The 25,987-nt window shown below is 42.8% G+C and overlaps 1 protein-coding gene across 4 annotated transcripts; it reads right to left on the bottom strand.

The window, feature by feature from the left end:
• Positions 1 to 3,050: 3,050 nt before the first annotated feature.
• Positions 3,051 to 25,631, bottom strand: kiz (kizuna centrosomal protein). Of its 4 annotated transcripts, XM_068580177.1 has the most exons (15): positions 25,477 to 25,631; positions 24,886 to 24,948; positions 24,259 to 24,412; positions 22,850 to 22,924; positions 20,912 to 21,536; positions 20,572 to 20,827; positions 17,526 to 17,645; positions 16,702 to 16,866; positions 15,446 to 15,596; positions 13,155 to 13,311; positions 12,630 to 12,692; positions 11,153 to 11,245; positions 10,710 to 10,779; positions 4,075 to 4,121; positions 3,051 to 3,364 (listed from the first exon to the last, which is right to left on the bottom strand). In XM_068580177.1, exons 1-15 carry the CDS (start codon positions 25,548 to 25,550, stop codon positions 3,261 to 3,263), a joined length of 2,217 nt encoding a protein of 738 aa, XP_068436278.1. In that variant the 5' UTR covers positions 25,551 to 25,631; the 3' UTR covers positions 3,051 to 3,260. The 4 variants fall into 4 exon arrangements, with proteins under 4 accessions (XP_068436278.1, XP_068436279.1, XP_068436280.1 ...); XM_068580178.1 differs by lacking the exons at positions 10,710 to 10,779; positions 11,153 to 11,245; XM_068580179.1 differs by lacking the exons at positions 3,051 to 3,364; positions 4,075 to 4,121; positions 10,710 to 10,779; positions 11,153 to 11,245 and adding an exon at positions 11,901 to 12,557.
• Positions 25,632 to 25,987: the final 356 nt, after the last annotated feature.

The raw sequence follows: 25,987 nt of genomic DNA, 5'->3' as shown, positions 1-25,987 counted from the left end.
TGAAAGACAAGTGACCCCTTCTTATTGGAAGTTGTCTGGACAAAAAGAGGGTCAGTCAGGCTTGTGAGGGAGCAAGACCCTCCTCTCAACTTTGCAGACACTCATGGCAGCAATTGGTGAGTAAAAAAAATGGCAGAATTGATGTGGACTGAACATGAATGGCTTCCATACTCATAAAACAAGATGTATTGGGAGGTCACATTCAAAAGTATGTTATTTTGTGTATCGTGTAACCTCCTCGGGTCTTCAATCTTTGTTCCAGGATCACTGCAGAACACAAGATGACTGAGCCTTTCTTCTGAATAACGTGCCACACTTGGAGGACGCCTCGCCGTGCTGTACATCCTGCACAGGTACAAAGAGCTTTGACTCGGAAGAAAATGTGTCAGCGATCTGAGATATCACTTCGAACATCAAATTTGGCAGCTACATGTTTATTTTCATTATTGATTATTCCACCGACCATTTTCTCAAATGAACAGATTGGTCTGTAAAATGTCCGCAAATAGTGGAAAAGAGTGCATGACGGGATCTTCAAATGTCTCGTTTGTTTCATCCCAACAGACAATAAACTAAAGACAATTCCACATTTGCAGTCTGGACTGTGTTTATAACCAGTTCATGCAGTAAGCCGAGCAGACTGGTCACTATTTTCTCATTGCTGTCTGTTTCTGGTTGGAGATGTTTGGCTCACCTGTTGTATACCAATGAAATGTTGCCTGTTGTGTTGTCAAACTGTACGTCCAACAAAGCAGCATTGTGTAAGACCTTCATAGAAAGATAGATACAATACAATTGGAGCTCTATGGGTGCATAAAGAAAGCGTCATAGCGTTCAGAGTAAACATGAGATGTAGTCACACGGTGCCATTAGGCGTGGCTGTTGTGCACATCCTTGTTGTGTTTTTCTCATTTGGCAAAAAAATAGATATCTCAAATTCTATTGACGCCCAAAATGAGTGACAGAGCACCATGTTCCACATTAAAAGCTAAAGATATTGCTTCAGAAATGAGCTCACTGATCTTAAAGGTCACTCTCAATTGTCGCTGGTTCAATTTTAAGGCCGTTGATGAAGAAAAGCCCACATAACTGATAATATGTAGTGCATAGCGACAAGAGAAGAAAAAGCTGCTCAAAGAAAGAGAATTGGAATTTAATTGTTGAGGTTGCTTTTACAATTTTGCTTTTTATTTTCATCTGTAAGGGAAACATGCTTGCATTCAAGAAGTCTCTCTGCCCTTTGCTCTCCCATTGAAACAGTGTAAGTAATTTAAATTTGTCATTTTCAAGAACAGTAGATTGTAAATCTGTGATACTTTCACATCTGAAAATACAAAACCTTTAGTTTCTCATTTTATAGACACACAAAAGAAAGTGTCAATAGCCACCCAAATATTTTATAATCCATTCCAGTGTCAGACATGTCAACTTTTATTAAAGAGTAGAGTCATAGTTGCAAAGTATTTTTGTACTGGAGGAATACAACTTGAATCAACTCATTCATACACTGAGATTGTGAACTGGTGTATTTCCTTTTTTTTTTTTTAATCATTAAACTATTTATATGGCATCTCAGAGGTGAGCAATTTAGATCATGCCAAACATTAAGACCGGGATGTCATTTATTAGGATAAAGTCATTGTCCTGAAAGAAATGTTACAGCTAAATACCAGAGTCTATATTCCATTAACTTGTTAAGCTGTGGATACGACAGACCCGCTCAGATTCACATGTTCTCTGGTTCAGAAAAATGTCTGATATTAGTTATCTTCAGGATAATTTAAAGTGTAGAGAGTGTAAAGAGCAAAATTAAATAAGAAAATGTACTTTCACACTGCGGTATTATTTATGTCTTTTGTATTGTAGGATCATCATGAAAAAAAAGAGAAGCTTTTCCCTGAGAGACAATCTAGTCACAATAAACATGGATCACCTTCTCGAAACGCCCGCTGTAAGAACTGAGCGGAGCTGTCTAATGGCAACCTGAACATGATAGATCAAGTAATGCGGACTCTCTCGGTGAGCCACCGTGCCGACCCCTGAACGGCAAGATAAAACCGTGCACGTTCTCCCATGACCGCCTGACTACACGCGCTCCGGAGAGAATGAGCTGGATTTCATCCTCGTCGTCTCTTCGGCATGGAATCAGAAAAGTGCCTTTTTAAAAATGTTATTGTGTTAGTACACATTAGTATAATATAACTCCCGCTTCCACCGTGAGCTATCTGTCACACACAAGTATCTGTTGACATGCTCCTTAACATGGATATTATGTTAGGGAGCCTTTTAGCAAACTCCAAATTATTCTGCCACAGTCCCTTTTCTGTGGTGGGTCAGGGCTGTCTGAAGCCATTATTGGTAATGAATGTGGAGTCCTACTTTAAAAGGTTCAGGCATGTAAAGTCACCTAAAGCTGACTAATGGAATCCTGCTGACACTGAATGCCAGGGGCTTTTACCACATCCCAGAATGGCAGATTTGGAAATTTACACTACAGACATAATGAACTATGAATGTAAACTTGGGAATGCTGCCTCCCACACAGCAGCTCCGAGTTATTAATAGAAACCGAGTGCACAATGTGCTGCAAAATGATAAATTGCAGAAGGCCATTGTGTGGTTTCACCAACAATCCGGCTACTTGTGACTCATTTACACAATTGTACCGAAGAATTTAGACGTGCGTCTTTGTGGGCATCAAAGAAGCAGCTGCGAGAATATGTGCGGTCGCGGCGTCTGTTGGGCGGTTCTAAATATTCAGAGTTTGTTAGCGCTGCAACACTTTGTGCCCTGGGAGATGGGCCTCTTCAGCAGGTTCACAGGTCGCACAGCAGCTTGCAGAGTGGCCATTGTGCTTTGTCATTTCACAGGTGACTCACATCACTACACTCGAGCATGCTGGAGGTAGAGCACTCGGAGATGCTTGCGGCATTCAAAATGCATGATTTCCAGCCTAGTGCAAACAAATCGCTTTAAAAGATCAGTTTAATCTATTTCGAGCTGTTATTATGAGCCGGGAGAGTTGTTCAGATAAAGAGACTGAAGCAGGGTTAACATCAGAGTGTTGGACAACTCTTCACGCACTTTACACAGCGTGAGAGCTGTCAACTTTATTATTTGTTTTTACGATACAGCGTGCATATGATTTACAATGCAGACCACTAAAATAATGATCGGTGGGGTTGGGGGAGAGGATTAATGAGAGCCAAACTGCCTGAGAAATAATGTAGTTCATTTAAAAAAACATCTGCGGGGAAATCTCAGTCAAAGAAGCAATCAATGTCATTATTGCTTGTGTTGAAAGGTTGAGGACGCAAAGCTGCTTCAATCTCTGAGTCGCTGTGATCCGAGTCCCCCCAGAAAGCTGTACAAAAAGGTGGAGAGAAAGAAACACAAAATTACAATATTAGAACACAATGACCCTTCCCGGCTTCAAATGAGGTGTAACCTTTCATATCGTCTGCATAGTTTCTTTCTCCAGTTAATTCTTTATAAGCATTCCAACGATGAAGGCACTGAAGCTAAATCTTACCTTGAGTTTGATTGCGCCATGAAAATCGTTTGCTTTTTAAAAAAAATGATTCTCCCTTTTAATACAGCCTGAAAACGTGCATTACATCCTGTTCGGTAAATACAGAAGACATTTCAATACAATCTATAGAGCAGTGAAGTGAGAGGAACTGAGATGCAATCTGACACTAGTGGTCAACTGCAATCTGTACTATGTAGATGAGTCGAGAGAATCAACAACACTCGTTCAGGGGTTGTGTAGAGCAGCTGTTTAAGGTTTGATCAGTAGCACGGCAGTCCTGAAGTAGGGCTTTTAAAGTTATCTCTCAGAGGATGTAGGTAGTGCAACATATATCTAAGCTTTCAGTACCCGGGATTTGGCCTCAAGGTCAATTATTTTCATTTACACATCCTCCGAAACTGCTTTTATAGATAAATGTATTCAAACATTTAGTGTCCTCCCGTGGCTCAACATTTACAAAAAATACATGCCAACGAACGCATGAACCTGTAATTGACATTTCTTATGACACATACAATTGAAATGAGTTTGTCTCTACTCACCTTTGGACTGTCGAGTCGTATGAGCTTTTGAGTTGGTCTTCTCTTCCCTGGAAACACAAGGACAGTTTTTGGCCATGTAAAGTTATTACCTGGTGTTAAAAAAAAAACACAAAACCCCCCGACTATTTTACACAAAAAAATAACCAAAGAAAAGAAAAAGGCAGGCAGAACTTCCTTGACTCCTGTTCTAATTGTGCAAAAGGACTTCCACAAGGCCCTCTTTATTCAAGAAAATAGTCCCAAAAACAGGGTTGCCAGGTTCTCATAGCTCTGGTGATATTGCTATGTAAATGTGTGACCTCCGAAAAGGCTTTGATCTTCCTTAATGCATATGCAATAAGGCCCCCCTTTTCCACTTTTAAAGGCCTCCTCTTTAATTTACATCATCCCAGAGCCTATTCAAACCCACAATATAGCCTCATCATCTCCCAGGTTAGCATACATATCCATATGGCTTATTTGTTTGGACCTTCTGTATTGGAGCTGTGTCGACGCTTTTCTTGGACATGGGAGAGGAAAAGAAACAAAAAAGATGCAGAGTTTTAAGCAAATAAGCTCTGGTGAAGAAGAAGAAAAAAAAAATGGTGAGCGGCGTGCATCCCCATCTGCATCAATTCAAACCCATGACCTGTTTGATTTTCATACTCTCAATCACCCTCATCTCCTCCTCTCCCCCTCCACTAAGTCTTGGCACATGTGACTGTACATTGAGTATAAGGAGCAAATTACTCTGGCTGCTTTCCAATTGCCATCTTCCAAACTATTACTGCTTTGCACCACTCAAGGCAGCATGCGAGAGAGGAAAAAAAAAAAAGACATAACTCTCATTCCTAACTGTGAACAGATTGCTTGGTGCGAGACGCAATATACACCATACAGCCCATATAACCATTATAATATAGTCTTTATATTCACAAGCTGACGGGGCTTGGTACAGGACATTTGGAGGATTCCTGCATCTGTTCCAACAGCATGTTGAACCTCAGGTGGTTACAAAGCCAGCAAATCAAAGCAGAGGCTGGGTAAATGAAGCAAAATAACGGAGAGCAAAGACACAATGACGGATAATCAATCTCATCTGCTGGCATATGATAGAGTTTTGTAAAAATAGAGGATTTTGTTTGGCAAAATATGTAAAAAATGATGATAGGTTTGTTATCCCTAGACTATGTTGTGATTAAGAACAGAACGTGTCAACTCTTTTTAGTTGGCAGAATAATTTCCTACTGACCATACCAGACAGAAAAATCCTAGTTGTTTTGGGAGTTAGAAGTTGTTTATTTTGGGAGGGGACTATTCATGTTAAAATCTTTGGTCAAAATGATAGATCAAAGGTCCTGATATGTTGAAAGATTATGGAGCAGGCTGAGGGTGTATAAAGTGAAGAGTACATATATGTGCATATAAAAAAAGAAAAAGTAATTCACCTGCTATCCACATTCAGCTTGTTGAAGTGAAAAGGTGATAAAGCACAGATGCACAACGAAACCACTGCATCCATTTACAACTGTTAGGCAACAGATCTCCACCAGAGCCTGCAGCAGCAAAAATACAGCAATAATCTACACGATTACTTCCTCTCCTTTGCCACAATAATAGCTGTTACCGAGAGTAAATTGGGCTTTTCTTTTTCTTGAACTCCCCCCCGGGGATGGGAATAGTCTATCAGCTGTTCCACTTCAGTGAGGGACAGGGCTGATTTCAAGACAGGGCTATTACCATAGAGAGCCCAATCTGGATCTGACCCCACCAATCTAATATTCCGTTTCCATAAACATTTATGCCGGTTCATCTTCTGCTGAGTTTCCCTTAATTGAGGCAAATGATCTGAATATGTAAGACTGGGCTGGCCAGTGTTTTACAGGCTCTGGTAGACAGGTAGACTGGTAAAACGATGCAAATTACAGCTCTTGTAACGTCCACTTTTTTCCCCTCAATGCCTCGCTCATTCTCTTTCTCCGGCCTTTACGATTCCTATTGTTGTTTGTCTCGTGTTTTAACAGTTTTTGTGTCCGCTATTCCGAGCGGAGTCCACAGCGACCTTTAAAAGTGTGCGATGGGTTTCGTTCTCGTCTCACAACTGGAGCTTGATGTTTGTGTATTTCCTTTATCAAACCTCTGACTTCTTTTATCAGTTTGCACCACGCTCGTTCTCTATGAGCCGAGTTAAAGCTCTTAAGGAATAACACAATTATTGCTGCTAAAATCAAACACAATCATACTGTAAGTTTAAAGACAATTTCTCTGGTGTAGCAGACTCCATTTATGTTCTTTCTACTTGCTCGGTTTGCTAGTGTGCAGCATCCTGACTCTGTTTTCCCAAATCAGTAGCGATATCTCAAGGTGCCTCTATTGTGGAACAAACACACAAACTACTCCTGCAAATTTCTCACAAATACAAGTGCGGTCCGTTGAGATTAGCGTTTTGAATAGTGTCGAGGCGTTCAGCCTAAACAACGTGCTGCACGTCACGTTTTCATGCACTACAGTTAAAGTAGCAGACACTTAGCCTTTTTAAAAAAAAGCTGCAATCAAACATCTGAACTAGGTTTACTAGAAAGAAAGTGTCCAGCACTGTATTTGTACATACACATTCAACCAGAACACACTGTCTTTCACACAGACCAGGTTGTGTTTCTTGGACTCACTGGCTTGAATACTACAGTCACATTAGGAACTGTGAGGACTGACAGAGGAAATAATGCTTACAAAGCATTTAACACAGCCTTGCACACGCAGATAGCCAGAAAAACTGCTTTTATTTACCCTGGCTTTTTTTTTTTTCATAAGCTCCTGCCACCCACACACAAATGCTAATAGCACAATAGCACTTTTGCGCAGCGGTGCTTGTCTAAAGGTAAAGGGAGACCCATCACCTCATCATTCCCATCAACTCCTACTCCCATCCCAGCTATGACCCCGCAGAAACATTGTTTAGGCTCCGTTTAGATGTACTCTAACAGGCCTGAATGGTAGCAGGATGTAGCGCTCAGTGGGGGCAAACAGTGAGAGGCAACTGTGAGTGCACTGTGAGTGGGCCCTCTCTAACATGTGAGTGCTCTCTGCTGGCAATGAGTGGGTACTGCAACTCAGAGGAAGGGGTATCGGGGGCCAATGATTTCAACACGGCGCCGCTCTCCTCCTGACTGGTGGCAGTCTGGTGGAGACGGCCAGTGCGAGGGGATGGCTGAAGGACAGATCATCTCATGCTGCTTCACCCGTAACCCATGTGAGGGTGAACTAACGTCGGCGGGCTTGTCCCAACACGTACAGGATACATGTATAAGAATGTAAAAAAATAACATGACCAAGTTAGAATAAAGAGCAAACTGGCACAATGCCCTTAGAAATGGCATCAGACAGTAAATTAATACAGATTTCACAAGTTATGATTTTCTCCATCTTTTGTCCTTTTTTTGCCTCTCACAGCCTCCAGGCAACTGAAGAGTAATACATAAGTCAAAAAGCGTAATTGTATCAACAATGTTCAGATAAAGCACAGAAAGTGCTTGACAGACAATTTATTTTGTTTAGAGCCATCTTCACTGGTTTGAGGAAGCTTATGTAGGACAGTGACCTCCTCTGGTTGGAGCCTCTAAATGCTCCTTTCTCCACAAACCACCGTCTTATTCTTTGCTCCGAACTGAAGGAGATCAACTAATTTGTTATCGGAAGTCGAAAAAGGAAGGGAAAAAAGGAAAACATGGTCAGTGCCATTCTCCAAAAACAAACAAACAAAAGTGCAGACTTAACGTTCGGACCACGTGATGTTGTCTGTTAAACTGTTTACATGCATTTCTCTTCATTCACCGTTCAGAACAGGAACACGTCTTTCACTACGTCTCTTTGTCCGCTACGGCCTCTCTGTCTCCCTCTATCTCCCGCTCTCTCCCGTCCCCTCCCCTTCAGTCCTTTCTCTCAGCTCATGTCCCTCTCACCCCTCCTTCCCTCATCCCAGTGAGCTGTCAGAGATCCAGAGAGAGAGAGAGAGAGAGAGAGAGAGAGAGAGAGAGAGAGAGAGAGAGAGAAAGAGAGAGAGAGAGAGAGAGAGAGAAACGAGAGATTCTGATTTTGACATTTTGAGTGATTTGAGGTTGAATGCTTGAGCACATCCTGTTGTCCAAGGCAAAGCTGTAAACCACTAATTGTTGAGTCAAGGTTTTTGTCAAGCAGGCACTAGGCACAACAATCATCACACCGGCTGATGGCTGGAGGATTTTGTTTTGTATGTGTGTGTGTGTGTGTGTCTGTGCACATGTGTTCAAACAGGTGGGGGGGTATGAAGGTATTAAAAGAAAAGAAAAAAGAAAAATAAGAAAAGGAGTGGCATCTGAAATGCCTACAGTAGAAAGGAGCACAATGATTCTTTGCACGAGAGGAAGCAGTGGCATGCACTTGCATACAAAGGGGAACAAGTGGTCTTTACATGGAGTGCAGCTGCTTATTAAGACTCACTCCTTCGTGCATTATTCCTTTCATCCCCACTCAACCACAAAGTGATTTTACTTTGCCACTCACAAAGACAGCAAAAGATTTCTAATGGACAAATCAGTCGCTTCCCCACGAGTTATAATACAATAAACAGCACATTCTATGAAAGTATCTGACTGAAAAACACTGTGTGGGAGAGAGAGCAAGGAAGAGAGGGGAGAGAGGGGGGGAATAAAGAATATGAAAGACCTCAATTCTCTCCAATGCCATAATAGTGAAATGAGCACATATAAATGTGTTAAGAGTATCTCTTTGCATCTTGTATAGACTGCATGTATTTAATCTGTAAAGCTTATTAAGGCCCTAGTCATTGCTATGCAAAGCAGCACCCAGTGCTTTTCTCTCGCTTTTCAGCAGAGTGCAGTGTTTGGCCAATAGGACTGGCCCCCCGCCTCTCATTCTGCATTCATAACATGCAACATTTGCACAATGTATCTCTCAAAGGCCCTGAATAGAAGGCCTTAATACTCATGTAAACAACTGCAAACCAATTACTTAATGAATCGGGCCCACACATAATGAGGAGCCTCACAAAGGGCTATAAATGCATTTTTTGCACCAAAGCCTCTGCTTTAAACTACAATCCCTCTGCTGTAGTCCAGGCTTAACTGGCAAATCATAATTATTGTCTAAGACAACAGAGAGGAAGCCATTTCTGTATTTTGAGTCCAGCTCCATCCTCCTTTTGATGTCACTCATCAGCTCGCTGACAAAATAAAGCAAATAATTAACAAGTAGGGTGGGGTGGTGTAGTGGTGGTGGGGGAGATGGAGGGGTGGGGGGCAGAGGAAAACACAGGAAGACAGAGAGGAAGAGGGGGCAAATAGATGACGAAGGGGCAAAAAAGAGAGAGAGAGACACACACACACACACACAGACACACACACACACACACACACACACACACACACACACACACACACACAGAGAAAGCAGGGAAGCAGTGTTATGCTTCTGCTTAAGTGCAGGGCTTCCAGACCACTCGTGGAAGCAATAAAGCGCAAAGAGTGACTGCGGTAAGTGGAATGCCTAAATCGGAGCGTCCAGGAAGCAAAGAAAAGACGTGGGAAATAGTTGCATGACCAAAAGAAAGGCTTTTGGCCATGGCGGCAGCTTGCTTCCTCCTTCCTAACCCGAGTAAGATTACAGCATCAGGCGAGCGTTATCACTCGTTTGTCCAATTTTGCTTATGTCCACAACTTGTCTCATCACAGCCGACGTTATGCTCTGTTTTTGTTCTTTTTTATTCTGCAAATTTAGTTTGATCACATACGGTGCGGGCATTCCACGTGCATTAATGACAACAGCACAGGCGCCACCTGAGAAGGTCTGGTGCTGAAATTGGCTCATGTTTATTAAAGAGGGTGGTCACCGGGGCTGACAGGGGCAGACATCAGCAGCTATAAGGGCCACAATAGAGCCAGCCCATTAGGCCCTTCCCTGGGCTAATAGGCTGACTGGGAGCGCCTGCTTGCCAGGCCAGAGAGATATAGACTTCCTTGTGTCAGCGTGGTGCCCAGTAATCACATGAAATCAGAGAAGATTATTCCTCATAACGTTTACCCAGCCATTACGACGGCCCAAATGGGTTCGCTGTGAAGAGGTGCTCTGAGGACCCGACACGCAATTGCAGATTTGATGAAGTCGTGTTGATATTCAAATGTAGCTGCGACGGTGTTTGCATCCACCGAGCTATTTATCATTAGATCTTCTTTTTCGATCCACTTAGGGCTCTGATTTGAGAAGCCTCAACGCTTCTAGAGGGTGGAAATGAAAAGGACATTTGTCCTTGTCAACACTCGAGTCTCCTTCTTCCAAAACAGTTGTCCCTGATTCTCTTCTTGACATGATCCGTTTGCCTTCTGACGACAAGGCTGACAACAGTGGGATTATGACGCCCAGTTTATTTTTGTGGTGGCCGTTTTTTGTTTTTGATTTCTGAAACCCGGCTGAAGCCAGCAAACAGTGAGTGAGAGGGGCTTTAGGGGCCTTTTGTCTTTGTAAGCGAGTTAATGGGTGGCGCCCCCTTGATCTTATGGAAATGAACAGGGAATTATGAGAGCCGCCATGCAAATGTACATCAACCACTTTGGTGTCTGGTGGCCCATTTCCTGTGGCCCGTTGAATAATAACAATGTTCTTACCGAGGGTAAGGGTCTTGATGTGAGGAGCGTTTGGCCCTCCCCAGGTCCTCTTCATGGCCATGATTTATTCCTTAAAAGAGCAAACAGGGCCATATAAAAACATTTGATTGGGACATCTCAACACAAGCTAATCTACAATGCATACTAACATAGACATTTATGGTCTGGCTTATGAGGGGCAAAGACTAGGTATCTCAATCTTGGTGTCTCCATGCATACTGATTATATTATGTGTCCAAGTCTGCCGTTGTTAAAAAACAAGATTAAGAGCTAAAACAAAAGGTTGAGAAAACCTGGACTGATTGCTTTTCACTTACATCTATGAACACACAAAACATGGTCCTGCTGTGATGTCCTTATGTGAGAACATAAGGCCAGTATTGACCGATGGTTAAGCTCCTGTTGCTCGCTAGTTGCCTGGTAGAGTGGCCCGCATCCCTTACCTGAGAGGCCATCGTCCTCCTCCTCCTCCTCTTCAGAACTCTGCAGCCTTTTCTGCATGGCTGATTGTTTAAGTAACTGATAAGCTTTTGTCTCTATTTACACACACACACACACACACACACACACACACACACACACACACACACACACACACACACACACACACACACACACACACACAGGGAAAAAAAGTAACTGTCAAATATTTGCTTAAAACCCAGGTTTCCAACTTTCAGAGGTTTCTGTGTTTGAGGAGACAACACGCTTCAGTAGCCGAGTCTTTTGGTCTCACTGCTGGACGGAGTGAAGGGGAAAACACAGCGCTCAATCAGCTAAGCTGTTGATTCTAGCCTACAGCATGTAGCAACAGTTTCCATGAGACGGCAATCAGCTTCTCACATTATCTCAGCATCCCCTACCAGAAAGGCAATGATTGATTTTCTGTTTTAAAAACACTCATAATTACTTTCCGGCGCGCTAAAGTAGGTATCATATTCGAGAGGAGCAAAGAGACTGCGCTTGCAAAAAAGAAAAAAAAAACAGCGCAGAAGTACATAATAAATGGGCTGTTGTCTCAATGATGTTGCTGAAACGCACACACATCAAATCAAAGGAGAGTGCAAAATTGTGCTCTTGAATGACCAAGTCCTAACATGCTTTACTTGGTTTCATAATGAAAGTGCAAATTTTAAGAAAACATGGTATTTACAGTGCTACTCCACTCACATCACATTATACAGCCATTGCTTTTACATGTAGTCATACATCTTGTTTTTATTTAACATTAGGCATACAGACAGTCACGGATTGGCAATTACTATCAGTTCCAAGGTCGTGGTATTTGATTGTGACATTGATGTCGCTCAGCACAGCAAATCCCTTCCCTTGCAAAATCTTTTGTCATGTTTTCCTTTTTTAATGGCGACGGCTCTTTTGATTAAGTGTAGCGATTGTAAACTGGACTCATTTTTGCTGGCTGTGCACCTTAGGGATGCAGGCACATGAAACACCCCGTAGGAAATCGGGTAGCCATGGGTAATATAGGGTTGCTTTACATTTCAGAGGTGCAGCTTAGGGATGGGCACACCAGCTGCTTCCAGGATGCCTTCACATCTAGTATTTTTCAAGTCCAGCCTTTCCAGAGCATTGTTTAGAAGATAATGAGAACCCATGACAGATCTCTTGCGCTTCCCACCCCGGCGTCCTGACTATTAAAGCGGCTGCATTATGCCGGACCAGCGAATTATCAACTTTGCCGGAACGCCTCAGGCCAGGCTGAAAACATAGCTAGCTTTTCTCGGAGATAATTAGAGAGAACTTGCACAGCTCTTCATGTGGTACTTTGACCCTGGATTCACCTTGATCATCCTGCCTCAGCCACTGTGTAAAAGAGCCCATTATTCACTGCAGTGGGAAGAAAACAAACCACAACATAAGGACAGTGTGAATGCTGGGGCACCGGCGATGCCTTTTTACCTCTAATAGGAACACTTTCCACAGGGCTTTCGTCCTGGCTGTCCTCTTCAGTACTTTGTAGTTCTGTAAGAAAGGGAAGCGCACAGTGAGAAGCAGTGGCAGGGAGGACGGGAGTCTCGGGATAGCAATGGGAATGGGGGGGTCTTTCTTTCGCTCTGAATAGAAGCCTGTAGAAAAACTAGGACAGGAGGGATTAATAAAGAAGGCTCTATGGTGAAATTGATTTCTTTCATAAAAGCAAAGTTTTAGTTCTCTGCAGAGGTGGTTTGCAAAAAAATTAAATAATAGCAGCAGTCTACATTTGTTACTGTTAATGGTCTTGTTTCATATTACTGTGCAAAGACAGAAAATGTGGGATGTTTTGGACATTTGTGGGATTCTACTGGCAAAACACTTGCCGAGGGGAGAGCTTGTTTTTCACTGCTAGACAATGAACCCACTCCTCCGTAGAAAACCCAGCTTATAAATATCCTGGTCCAATTATACTGCTACATGTTTATTTCAATAGTAATAATCTTTAATAACCTTGGATCCATTGCTTCCGTACCGGACTGGCAGGCTTCACATCCCCGTCAGCCAGGAGAGAAGGAGGACTACACGAAGAAGACAAGTCACTCTCGTCCTCTGCTGAGGGGCACTCCTCACTGGACCGGGACACAAGTGTCCTCAGCAGCACTTTGGCCTGTGAGCGGCACAAATTAAAACCACACTCTTAATTGTTCCCATTTTGTGAAGGAAGTGTCAAATTGAACCCTCGCCGATTAGGCAAGTCATTTACTTTGGCCATGGCTGCTCGCACAGAGGTGCAGCCGCGGTGCCTGTTCAAACGCCAAGAGAAAATAACTTCAAATTCTCTCACCCTTTTAGCTAAGAAAAAAAAAAGAAAAAAAGATTATTTCGCACACATTCGCTCCCACTCTCAATCACACTTCTTTTTTTCCCCTTTCTCTCTTCTCATCCATGAGATTAGAGAAGCGCCTAAAGAATGCAATCACCCTGGTGTTAATGTGCAACACGTTCCAGATATCTCCCCTCTTGGCTGCGAGAATTGAGACAAACTGCTCTCTTCCTCCCTCTCCAGCTCATTTTTTATCTCTGGGGAGATGAGGATACACAATTAAGAGGAGCTGTTCCGGGAGATGAGGAGCAGGGAGATGCCACACACCGATTTCTTTTCTCTCCTTTTTCCCTCCCCCATATCAACTCCTGCCATCATCATCTCTCTTTCGTGATCAAAGACTGCCTCTCAGCCTCAGATGGCCATTTGCAACTTTTAATGAGCACTAATAGGGAGGGGATGATCAGGAGGATTTCGACAGTGGAAAACTTTAAGTACATTGTAAGTTGTTATCAGTAGGTCGCAGTGAAGATTGACAATGTACATGCTTTCATTTTCCTCAAGGGGAAGAGAGGCAAACACATGCCAATCTGAGCTTGCCACTTGGTATTTGATGTCGCAGCACAATAAAAACTGTCTTGATCCTTGTCCCCGATATCGGTCTTTGTTCTTTTTTTAGATTTAGTCAAATGTACCGTGGATTGAGGGCTTTCGCGGACACAGTGCATTTTAAATATCAATGAATGCAACTGTTAGCACTTGAATATTCAAAGGACCTCTTTGAGTGTGTGCATGCGAGCTGCATGCTCCCATTTGTCGGAGTGGCCGGGCTATGTGGCATTGCGTGAATGGAAATTTCTGTTTGCTCTTGTGTGAGGGGAGTAAGCTGTTGTGTGAGGGGACAGAGGAGAGAGAGGAGAGAGAGAAAGAGAGAGGGAGAGAGAGAGAGGGAGAGAGAGAGAGAGAGAGAGAGAGAGAGAGAGAGAGAGAGAGAGAGAGAGAGAGAGAGAGAGAGAGAGAGAGAGAGAGAAATGAAGAGAGGGAGAAATAAAGGCAGGGACAGAGAAATGGATGGGAGTAGATGGGGGAGAGAGATAAAGGGGAGAGAAAGATTTTCACTCAGGCTTTTTCTGATGCACTTGGACAAAATGATGTAGATGGCAGTGCCTGTGTTCCTTTTGTTGGTTCATATTTTCAAGAGGCTCTACAGTCTCCCTCTTTGCCTCTCTCATTGCGCCGAGGACACTGGAGCAAGACCTCTGAACCACAAGACCCCCCCCCCCCCCCCACAAGCTGAGTCCGCAGAAAATAATAACATAAAAACCTGCATGCGTTTATGATCATTCCTGCAGATAGAATGGTAGACTTCCTGGAAATAAAAGTGTGATTCCTGACAAATCTCTTGACCTTATCTTTGGGTTGTAAGTGTGAATATGAATTGCAATGTCTTTCTTTGTTTAATTAATCTGCACAAGGTCAATGAGAGGGAAATCTAAAATAATCTTGTCCGTTGTGGAGAGGGTCCCAATGGCTCCCTCATTCAATCGGACCCAGCTGATGGCAATACTTTTGGCTAATGCCAAATTAAAAGCAAGTGTTTCTCACATGAATACGCCACGTGAGATGAAAGAAGCCAAGCAGAGGCTGTAATTTGCGATTAGCACATGGGTCAGGGTTTCCCTTCTGTCTAGGTCAACGTGTGGAGCAATCTGATGAGTCGGCAGTCAGGGCTTGGTTTCAAACACCAGACACAAAGAGGGCACTCAGTACCAACTACAGCTCTCTTTAAAAAAAAAAAAAATCTAACAAAACACATGTAAAGAAACAAAAACACTCGTCTTTTTGGAGAAAAGACGAAGAAAAAAAGAAGGCATGTCACTGAAACCTTATCATGCGTGTGTGTGTGAGTGTCAGCAAATGCATGCGTGTGACCTCCTGTTTGTGTGTGTCGCGGCAGTGTGCGGGCCTCCAACGCTACCTGGTGGCTGTAGGTGGCATGGCGCTCCATCAGCAGCGGCGTGAACAGCTGGACCAAGCGCTCAGTGCTGAGGACACGGCGCTCCTTCAGCAGAAGGGCGTGCTTGAACCAGCGATCCCACAGCCGAGCGGCATCGGGAGGGAGGCTGGCGCTGCGGCGAGGGTGGGGGTGGTGGGAGAGAAAGAGAGGCTGTCTCACTGAATACACAGTGGGAAATCTGTAAATAACTTACAATTACACCTCCTTGCAGTGAGAGATGCTTTGATTATCAGGAAAATAGAGGTAGCTTTCAAATTTGACCATGAACATAATACATTTGTCAGAGTTTTTTTTTTTTTTCTACCACGAAGCCGTTTCTCAAAAGGCTGCTCGCTGGTCCGTCTTAACACTTCAGGAGATGAAGTAAATGTATGAATTCCAGTTAAACACTGAATAGACTCACACGGCAAAACAGCACCTGGTTGAAAACCTGATAAAAGGTCAAAGAGCCAACAGGCATCGCCACAGAAAAGAGAGGGAGACCGCTAGATGTGTTTCTTGGATCGAGTGCATAGCAGGGAAGGTCTCGGTGAAATCAATAGAGTAGTGAAGCAGAGCAGGGATTTGGCTCAGAGTATAACTACTCATTACCCAAAGGACTGGAAGTCACAGATAGGGCATTTTAATTTACTCATGACATTCACCCATGTGGCGTTACCGCAGGAGGTGACACCCAAGATGACCTTTACATTTGTGGACAGGGGAGACTGTATCGAATGGCAGCGTGCAATATCTCAGTGACTGTTGTGAGTGCGTGCCCTCTCCTGGTCCAAGAAAAAAATAAATACAAAGATATATATATAATATATTTTTTTCTTTCCTTTTTTTCTGAAATATATATTGTCTGAAAAGTGGAATTTACCTTTACTGTAAGTCTGATCTCTGTCTCTCTGAAAAGAAAGGACTATTGAACCCTGCTGTGCTCTGAGCATCGTTATTCTGTGCTCTGAATTACGCCATTATAGCAACACTTATTAGAGTTCAAAATGTTAGCGTGTACACAAAACACACACTGTACTACACTGAACCACAACTATATAGAACTGCTTTTATCTCGGCATGTCAGAGGTTGCACGTTGTCACTGATGTAACGTTACATAATGCAAAGAGAAAAACAACATTGTGCAACATCGCACAATTACAAGTTGCATTAATTGGGGAAAAAAACACTGATATCAGTGGTTGGATTTTGGTTCAGAGAAACCAGGAGGCCTTACCTTATTTCATTAGGATCAGTGCTGGACTGGTGAGCAGTCACTAGATCCTGTGGTAGCAGGCAGCCCTTTGCCGTGCTCCATGACAACCTCTGAAGCTCATGAAGGATGACTGCTCCACATGCTTCAAGGTCCTCGTCATTCAAGCCCGCTCCACGGTTACAAAGGCTGTCCAATATATAGAGAGCAGTCAGCTATTGCCATGGAGCCCTGGACTCAGGCGGGTCAGGAGCACATGGAGTACATCCAACAGCTGCTAACACTTCACACACACAGTATACAAGTATGATCATACACACCGATGCACACGCACACTTGCTCACATAATATCACAGCAAGACTAAACATTAGACCGGGGGTCGCGAAACAAGATGGCCACTCTTTTCTCGAGTGAAGGTTTTGTTGACATCATTTACACTCATGTTGGCGTAGAAGGGGATACATGTAAACTGGGTTCAAACAGCGAAAGAGGAGCTTTCATTTCCCAGACATTTATCCATACTTTACGACAAGAACTCCAATTATGGTAAATTAATCATGCTATGAAATATAAAAAGGCTTATGGAAAATAAGCCCGGTCTAATGAAACACATTCTCCATCCTCCATCTCCCTGACTCCCAATAACAATTCAACAGGGCGGTTACTATAACAATCCCATGTGTTTGAAAGCCCCTCAGAAATAAAGACGTGTGCATGTTGGTGATGACACTTCATCTAAAGTGAGAGCCCTTGGCAGAAGGATAATATGTTTTCCCCGTCTGCACAAACTGCTCCATGGCCGTTAAATAAATATACACAGCTCAGAGAGGGGGGGAGTTGGGTGTACCTGATAATTCTATTGAGTTGTCTTCCATCAATGGAAGAATCCACGTAGACGCTGGTTCGATTGTCATGGAGTCGCCTTTCGACGTAGTCGAGCAGATGAAAGAAGCCTTCCTGGTAGAGACTAAATACATATTGCCCATTAACGTGGTGAAAAGAAATACAAATGGAGGCCAAGCAATCGATTGTCCTATTATTTGTCGTTGTAAAAAAATAAATAAATCAGTAATGCTTTTTTCCAGGCACGTTCCTTGAAGTACAGTACTCAAGGACGGCTGGAGGAATCTGATCATTAGAATGGCACCTTGACGTAACACGACTTAACAGAATCCTGGCATTCAAAACTAGAGCTTGTAAAATTAAAAGTAAAACTTTTAAAACCCGTTTTTAACAGCTAAATTGCTGAACAAACTTGATCATACATATGTAATATGATTATCGAAATCCCCAAAATTTAAATATTAACAACTATGTAACATTACTACCACCATCTCACCTTAAAAGGAAAAAGAAGGTTCCCAAAAAAATAAAAAAGGGGCCTGAAAATGATTTCTTTTGGTGAGAGATTTACACTTTAATCTGGTTCTGTGTGAGGCTGCAGAATGAGAAATTGATGCCTAATGCATGTGGATATTGGGAATCCATCTCTTTCTTGCGCATTAAGCTCTGGGTGGCCCTCATTGAATTCTCCCATGAAACCCCAAGCCGAGAGATCCTGAGCCCCCCGACATAAAAGGGCCCAAAAAGAATTTATGACAATCTGTAATGGGCTCCTGGGTTAGGGGTCAGCAAACAATTGCTCCCTCTTTTTTGCAGGTTGTTTCCTGGTAACATCCTGATTAAGCTGGCAGCTTGAATAATATCCATGACATTCTGTAGTGTGCAATCCGTCTGTGCTAAGTCCTCTTCAGTGAGGCTGAAGTAGCATAGGCAAAAGCTCCATCTTTCTCTCCCTCTCCCTCTCCCTCTCTCTCTCTCTCTCTCAAACTCTCTCTCTCCCTTATCAGCATGGGCCTTGAAATAGTCATCTTTCTTTTTTTCCACTTTATTTGTCAACGCTCTTCAAAAAGAGACCTTTAGAGAGGGAGAAAGTGAATTAGTTTGTGTTTTTCTGCAAAACCACTCTCTCGCTCATTGTATTGTCGCCAGCTTTCATGTCAAGGTCCCCAACCTCACTTTAGATGCTACCGTTGTCTGCGCGTCGACATCATCCGGGGCGTATTGTTAGCTAGGAGGAAGAGGTCAGCCTCTCTGCAACGATATTGGTCTACAGTGTACAGTACTGGCTCCAGTGTGATTTACCACACGGAATGGTCTCATTGTTGAGCGATTGGTGTCAGAAGGAGCTCACCTCGTCGGCGTAGACGGCAAATATAACACAAAAGAATGGAAAAATATACCACAAGTAAGATCACTTTGAGTGCAGGGATAAATTTGGGATATGTGTGGCAATGTGCAATAAGTTCACAGAGACGAAATCAAACCAGAGAAACCTACTGAGGATTGTTTGTAAAAATAAAAAGGTAAAACAATTAAATTAAATGTACTGCCCTCATGACATCGGAAAACAATTTCAATAATTTTCAAGCCTATCTATAAAACATATATATGTATCTTACATTCCATCTCTTAAACTGGATTTTTTTTTGTATGGCATACTGTCCCCAATGAGGCAGAACCATCCAGCAGTTCAGGGACGACATATTTGAAAGCAGGACACAGTGAGGCCATTATGATGAGTCTGGAAGAAAAAACCTGGAGGATATTTCAGTCATGTACCCTCACTCACCCCAGGCATGCTGGAGGAGAAATATAATGGGATAATCTAATGAATTGCCAAGGCTTGTTTTTCCTGACTGTGAGCTGAATGGAGGGAGCGCTATAAACTCTAACCTTAAGAGAGAGAGAGGGAGAAAGAGAGGGTGAGGATAGAGCCTGGATGCTCTCTGAGCTTTACATCAAAGCCTGTGGTTTTCTCCTCATACACAGAAGCCCTTCGTGTTAACAATGAAAGCTGCAGCCCCCACCATCGTCTCCCCGGTGCAGGCTAACTGCAGCTCCTCTTGAGGTCACACTATGAACAGTATAGTGGACCACACAGAAACGCATGACATGAACATGCTAAACTCGCATCGAAAAATAAAATCCCACTTTTGATCACGTCTTTACACAAGCTACAAAAACGCTAAAAAATGTTGTGTTTGTGTGGCATTATTTTGAGTGCTTAATCAGAAAAATATATATAATGTTTACCAGTAAACAAGCATATTGTACATAATCCGAGGGCAGGAAAAACACAAATAAATAAGAGACTGACCCTGAGAATATGGTAAAGAAAATAATTTACATAACAAATACAGTTTTTCCTCATCTTTTTCCAAGGACATGAGAGGTCCCGTTCAGAAAATACTGCATATTGTAGGGAAATGCAGACGCTCTGGGCACAAACATTCACACAGGCTTTTCTGTCTCTAACCCCATCCAAAATTATCCTTCAACTCAGAGGCCATCATCACGCTAAGGATTTGTGTCTGTAAGTGCTGTCCACATGCCCACCCTCCAGAACACTCTATGGTGCCACAAATTTCCTCCTCCACTGGGGACTTCCTGAGGTCTCTCAAGCAGAAAATTGCTCTGTTACAGCATTATCTTGGATTATGGCAATATTGTCGGTGACAGGTCCTGAGCTCTCCCTATAAGATGCATCACTGCCACCACCGCAGCTGCCGCCGAGCCACAGCGAGTATGGCAGCATGGACCGTGACTCCCACAATCCCCTCTGTCAGCCTCTGATTTGATGGTGGCGAGGACTGTACGGTGTCTTCACCTGCTCCTATCGCTAACAGCGCTCTGTGGTTCAGCGCGGCTGTGCTGAACATTCTCCTTTCTCAGCTTGGTTAGCCTTTAAATCTCAGGGGGTGAGGAAGAAACACTGACTACAGTGTGCACCTTTTTTTTTTAAGAAGTGGGTTGCCATAAAGCAGTTTGCTAGTGTTTTTATTCCCCTTCCACTTCCAGACAACAATGTTCAGAAGTCATACACACTGTACCTTTTCAATGTCAGCCCTGAAGCTGAGGATTCACAGTTTAACTGTGGTGGGTTCTTGGACTCGTCAGAGTGGCGGGAGGATTCAGGACTGTGCCGATTGTCATCATCGCTCGCTCCAGAAGTGGCATTCCTCTCAGGTGCCACACCCTCCGGCGGATCTTCTTCCAGCTCAGATTCCGTCAGCGAAAGGGACAAGTCACTATCAGTGCTCTCTGACCACGGCACGTCGGAGCTTGGTGTGCTGACGCTCTGTCCACCTGAATGGTAACGCATTATATATTTAAGTAAAGAAGCGGGAAAAATATATTGCAAGGTAATAAGCAAGGAATAACATCGCAAACCTGGTATATCCTGAGCTTCTTTTCCAAAAGTGGTTTGAGGCATGAAATGGCTGAGACCTCTCGCCCCGTCTTCCATTACGGGTGGCTGATGAGCCACCTCTCGGGAGTCAGTTTGTTCAGCAGGGGAAGTCTCAGCCTTCATGAGACGACCGCTGCTGGGAGACGGACTCTTCTCAGGCCGCGTCAAGGTCACCACGGGTGAAGGTTCTTGTTCATCATCAATTCCAAAAGGCTCATTGCTAGCTGCGCCCGTTAAGGCACAAATGGACGGAACAGATGGGAGCACCGCCATCGTTCTTTCATGTTTGTCACTCAAATTACAGCCGTCAGGGGAATCGTTTGAGCCTGAAATGTCATCTGATAAATGTGCTCGGTGGCTGGCGGCATCCTCTCCGCCAACTCTGAAGTCCTTCAAAAGGCCACTTGGTAGACGTTCGCGGGAGTGCATGCTGCGATTGGGTGAACGAAGCAATGCTTGGTGTGAGTGTACACTTGTGGTGCCAGCTTCAGCGTCAGACCCTCTGGAGGTCTGGCGGCCCATAAAAATTACCGCTGGCGCTTGTGTAAAATCCTGAGCTGGGTGAGAGAGGGAGCGGCCCGGGTGCTGTCTATGCACCGCTTCATCCTGCAAATTTGGGGGAGAAAAAAGAAACCTGTGAAATCTATGAATTTTTGTCAACACAATTCCCATTACTTCATAAATATAGTATTTGTAAATATATACAACCCTTCAAAAAATTCTAATTTCTTGGTTGAAATAAGCCTGATTTGAAAGAAATTCAACTTGAGCATGTTAAGCATCCACTTTACAAATGTGAATGAGTGTATCTTATTTTGGGTCAAGGTCAGAATGCTTTTCATAACATCTTTTAGAAGAATGTCTGCGGATTAATGTTTTAACTTTTCATCTTATTAGAAATCCTTTAGACAAGTTTTGATTCATGTCTGCAATGTCACCGGGGGGGGGAGGAGAGGAGTGAAGCAAAAAAAACTCCCTCCAAACATAATAACAAAACGCATGGCTTCTGTTTCTTTTCTGATAAGCGTCTTAAATACCAAACAGTTAGCTGCTTAATAACATTCACTGTAAACCATGCAGCCTGCCCAGCAGATCCACAAAGTAGGTAAAAAAAAAAAAAAGAGGAAAAGTTAATTTCTTGGCTGAGTGATTCCATCGGTAGCTGCAGGGCAAAGTAGAAAGTGTTTCACTAAAGTAGCAATTGATTCTTCTATCAATCTGCGGCACGCGTGTGCTCTTCCAAGGAATGTATTAAATATGAAAATCATATCCCGTTATCATCTGTCTCCAGCTTTCAGCCCGGTAAGCTTCCCTTAATGAATGCTGCAGCCTGAGGGACATGCACACTGCCAGCCAATGGCTTGTATGCATAATGGAGTGACGGTACCATTTTGCTCATTACAATATCGACAGGCTGACGGGGGTTTTGCACACAGTTACAAGTGACTGCTCTAGACAGCATGCTCCAAGTTATTATGAGATGTCTTAGACATTTCATCTAAAAGAGCTTTAACTGCTTTAAGTGAAGGGAGAAAGCAGCTATGGACTTGAACTACATCGCTTGTACAGATGCACCAGCTAGGATTAGACACCTGCGCTATTACAGATACACAGTTTAAATGTAGAATCCTCTACAGATTTACCAGGCATAATGTCTACTTGTCTTTGTTATTCTAAACCTGAAAACATAGCTTGATAGAACAGAGATCTGCATAAACCTTGTAAACATAAAAAAAGGAGCCAACATAAAAAAAAGCAAGTGCTATTTTTCAACCATAAAAACTATGTGTATAAAGCACAAAAACAGGACACACAATACATAGATTTGAAACGTGTAAAGCACATGATGGACAAACATGTTACTTCCCAGCATGAATCCTATTATTATTACCATACTAATAGTTTATGTTGAAGATTACCTTCGCTGCATTGAGCCCTTTCTCCATATTCTTCTTTGCTCCCATGAATCCAGAAATCTTTTTGAAAACGTCAGCCTGTAAGAGATGTAAAGACAGAATGATACAGAGATAAGAGTACGATAAGAGCAGACAAATGACAGAAATATGATAGACGTAACATTTAACCGACGTGTGACAGGCAAACTCACTCTTCATACAAACACTAGGAATTGTCTGTTATAACGCCGCGATAGTGTTGTAGAATATTATCTGCATGTGGTGTAAAAGCAGAGCGTATGAGAGCAAAGGTGACAGCGTCAAGCATCAGTCAATCACAACGGGTTTTCCCAAGTGAGTGCCCTCTGTGGAGCTGCTGACACCCTTTAACATTTATCTGACCGGCCACAGACTAACTTACTGCATTAATCCCAACTCCAATTAAAAAAAACCCTAATGGCCATTTGAAGGGCACTTGGATTAGCTCAACCACGCCAGACCTTTTCATCAAAACAATGGCAGTTTATAGAAGCAGACTATTTTAAAAGGTAGCTTCCATGAATTCTCATTTGCCCACCTTTGTTTTTCAAATGTTAACCAATACTAGCAAAGATTACACTGAAATCATCCTGAAAGTATGCACCTCGGCATGCGCACCTACAATTTACTCGCTGTCCATTGGAGAATTTTTGTTTTTTTATTGCGCCAATAATATTTCAACAACAGAATTCAAAGTGGCTTTATACAATGGGAACAACGAGCAACAGGACCACCAAAATAACAACAAACATGTAGGACTCATAAAGCATCAAGAGGAAATAAACCAACTGCTTGAGGGGAGAGAATGACTAAACCTCTGGAGCACTTCAGAGTCTCTATATTGGGCAATTAACTCAGCGAGTCATAATTAGCCAATTTTGTTAATTTGATATTAAGCTGTCAAGCACTGTCGTTGAGTTTTAAGTGATAATCTGACTGGCTCATTGTTTTCCCCCTCGTTCATTTGCTTGTCATGATAAATTGCACAGTTTGAGTGTTTACTATTGTCACATCAAGCAATTGCAAGCAAATATTACTACACTGTGTTAAATTACAGCATGGCTTTCAGGCAAATGTGTATCCCACACATGCTACAATAAAGAATATACATTACTTAAAAAATGACATTGTATTCTAGGTCCTTGAGTTTATTATTCATATTCTAAAGTCATGATTTATTGTGTACAATTTTGGGTGCTCCAGAAATTAATAAACAATTTAAAGCAATAAAATATTTTTGAGAAAAGTACAAATGTGTAAACCTGGTTAAACCTCATGAGAAAAACTACTCCACTGAACAAACAATAATCTCTGTGTCTTTATGTATGTGTGTGTGTGTGTGTGTGTGTGTGTGTGTGTGTGTGTGTGTGTGTGCGTGCGAGTGTGTGTTATACCTTTTGTTGTTGCAGGAGACAATGGTCAGGACTATATTCCTTCATGCTAATTTCTATGCGCTCCACATCTCTCAGAAGCTCAAGGTTTCTTATTTTTGCTCGTGCTCCCCTGTCACAGATTTCCTTGAGATAACTGCGCAGCTTTATCTGTGAGCTGAAGGCAGTGGAGAACTATTATTCCAAAGAAATATTATCTAGGAAGCTTGTCAAAAAATAAGAGCTAGACTTTTCAGAGAAAAAAGGTTAAGCACAATATGTTTTAAATTCAAATCTTAGCTGTTCTGACCTGGTACATTAATATTTATGAGACTCAATTTACTATGAAAATCAGCTTACATCTGAAAAGTGCAATGTGCTTGACACACAGACACACACACACACACACACACACACACACACACACACACACACACACACACAGAGTTTGTATGCATGATATCCAATAAACATAGTAATTTTGCAAAACACATTTCAGATAAAATGCCAACATTAATATAGGGCTCTCTGCTTAAATGTTTCACAATATTAAAGTACCAGCTTAATTTGAAAGTCAAATTAGAAGAACAGGGCATAATAAGTCAAGGTATAAGAAGAATATATGTACTGATGTACAGTAAATCAACTTACATTCTGTAATCTGATCTAGAGTAAGCAAACAGGTCCCTCTCCAGCTCCAACCTCCGTTTCTCCCTGCACAAACACAGTCAGGGGAAGTGTCACCCGGGGTTTGCTCGGCTAATTAATGGGTAATTATCAATATTAACGGCACTTAACTATATAACGTTACTCGTTAACAATGTGTAACGCGTATGCTAAGGTTGATGTGCAAATACGCTGCTTTACATAACTCCAGCGAACAGTGCATGCGTTTGTTATTGTTGATGTACCATACAAACTAGCTTATGCTAACTCCATTACAAGCGCGAGCATTAGTTTTGGGGTGAAGTTGGTAAATATGTGGACGCAAACGTTTCACAGTTAATGTCAGGTTAACTTGACATTTTTCTACATGAATGAACAGCTGCAACAGCGCTGCTTGTTTGCTAAAAAGAGCGTCCAAAGTAAACGGACTGCCCTGACTCCGCTGCTTAGCTAGGTAGCTAGCCTGTTCCCTCCGTGTGGGAGGCGGCAGGAGGAGGCTGCGGCGCGGTAGAGACCAGAACTCGAGTCCGCGGTCTCCACCAGGCCACGTCCAACGAATAAGAGGGTATCACTCACCTTGTATGCATGACTTGTTGGATCGATGTTATCTTCTCGTAATACTTGTCGTCACTGCGAGTCATGTTTGCCATTTTCGTCCGCCTGGGCGCTACTCCAAAGCCGAGAAGAGGGAGGTGGAGGAGGACGGCCAGTGTTTACATCGGTTACCATGAGCACCGCTTCCCAGAAATCCTTGCTGATAAAAACAGAGAACACGTGGTGCAAGTAAGGGCGCGAGCCCCCCTTTTCTTACTGCCGTTAAAAAAGTTAATAGTATATGGTAGTGGCATGCCGTTTACGACTATTTGGCCCAGCAAAGGTAAAACTAAAAAAGTCAAGACAAATGTTTCGGGTAAGAACAACTGGAGTCATTTCCCTAACAATTCTTTAATGTTTTATGAAACAGCCCTTTAAGAAAGCGTACAACTACATATACGTTTCATTGGTCCGTTATACGTGTGGAAATTGGTTTTGTTTACCAAGGATAACTCGAATTAAGTGTAAATAATGTAAAGGATTGAATAGGACT

Source organism: Clinocottus analis, unplaced genomic scaffold (genome assembly GCF_023055335.1).
Source record: "Clinocottus analis isolate CAN_PGR_092001 unplaced genomic scaffold, fCliAna1.0.p SCAF_17, whole genome shotgun sequence".
Lineage (NCBI taxonomy): Eukaryota > Metazoa > Chordata > Actinopteri > Perciformes > Cottidae > Clinocottus > Clinocottus analis.
This window is presented reverse-complemented; position numbering and strand designations above follow the sequence as displayed.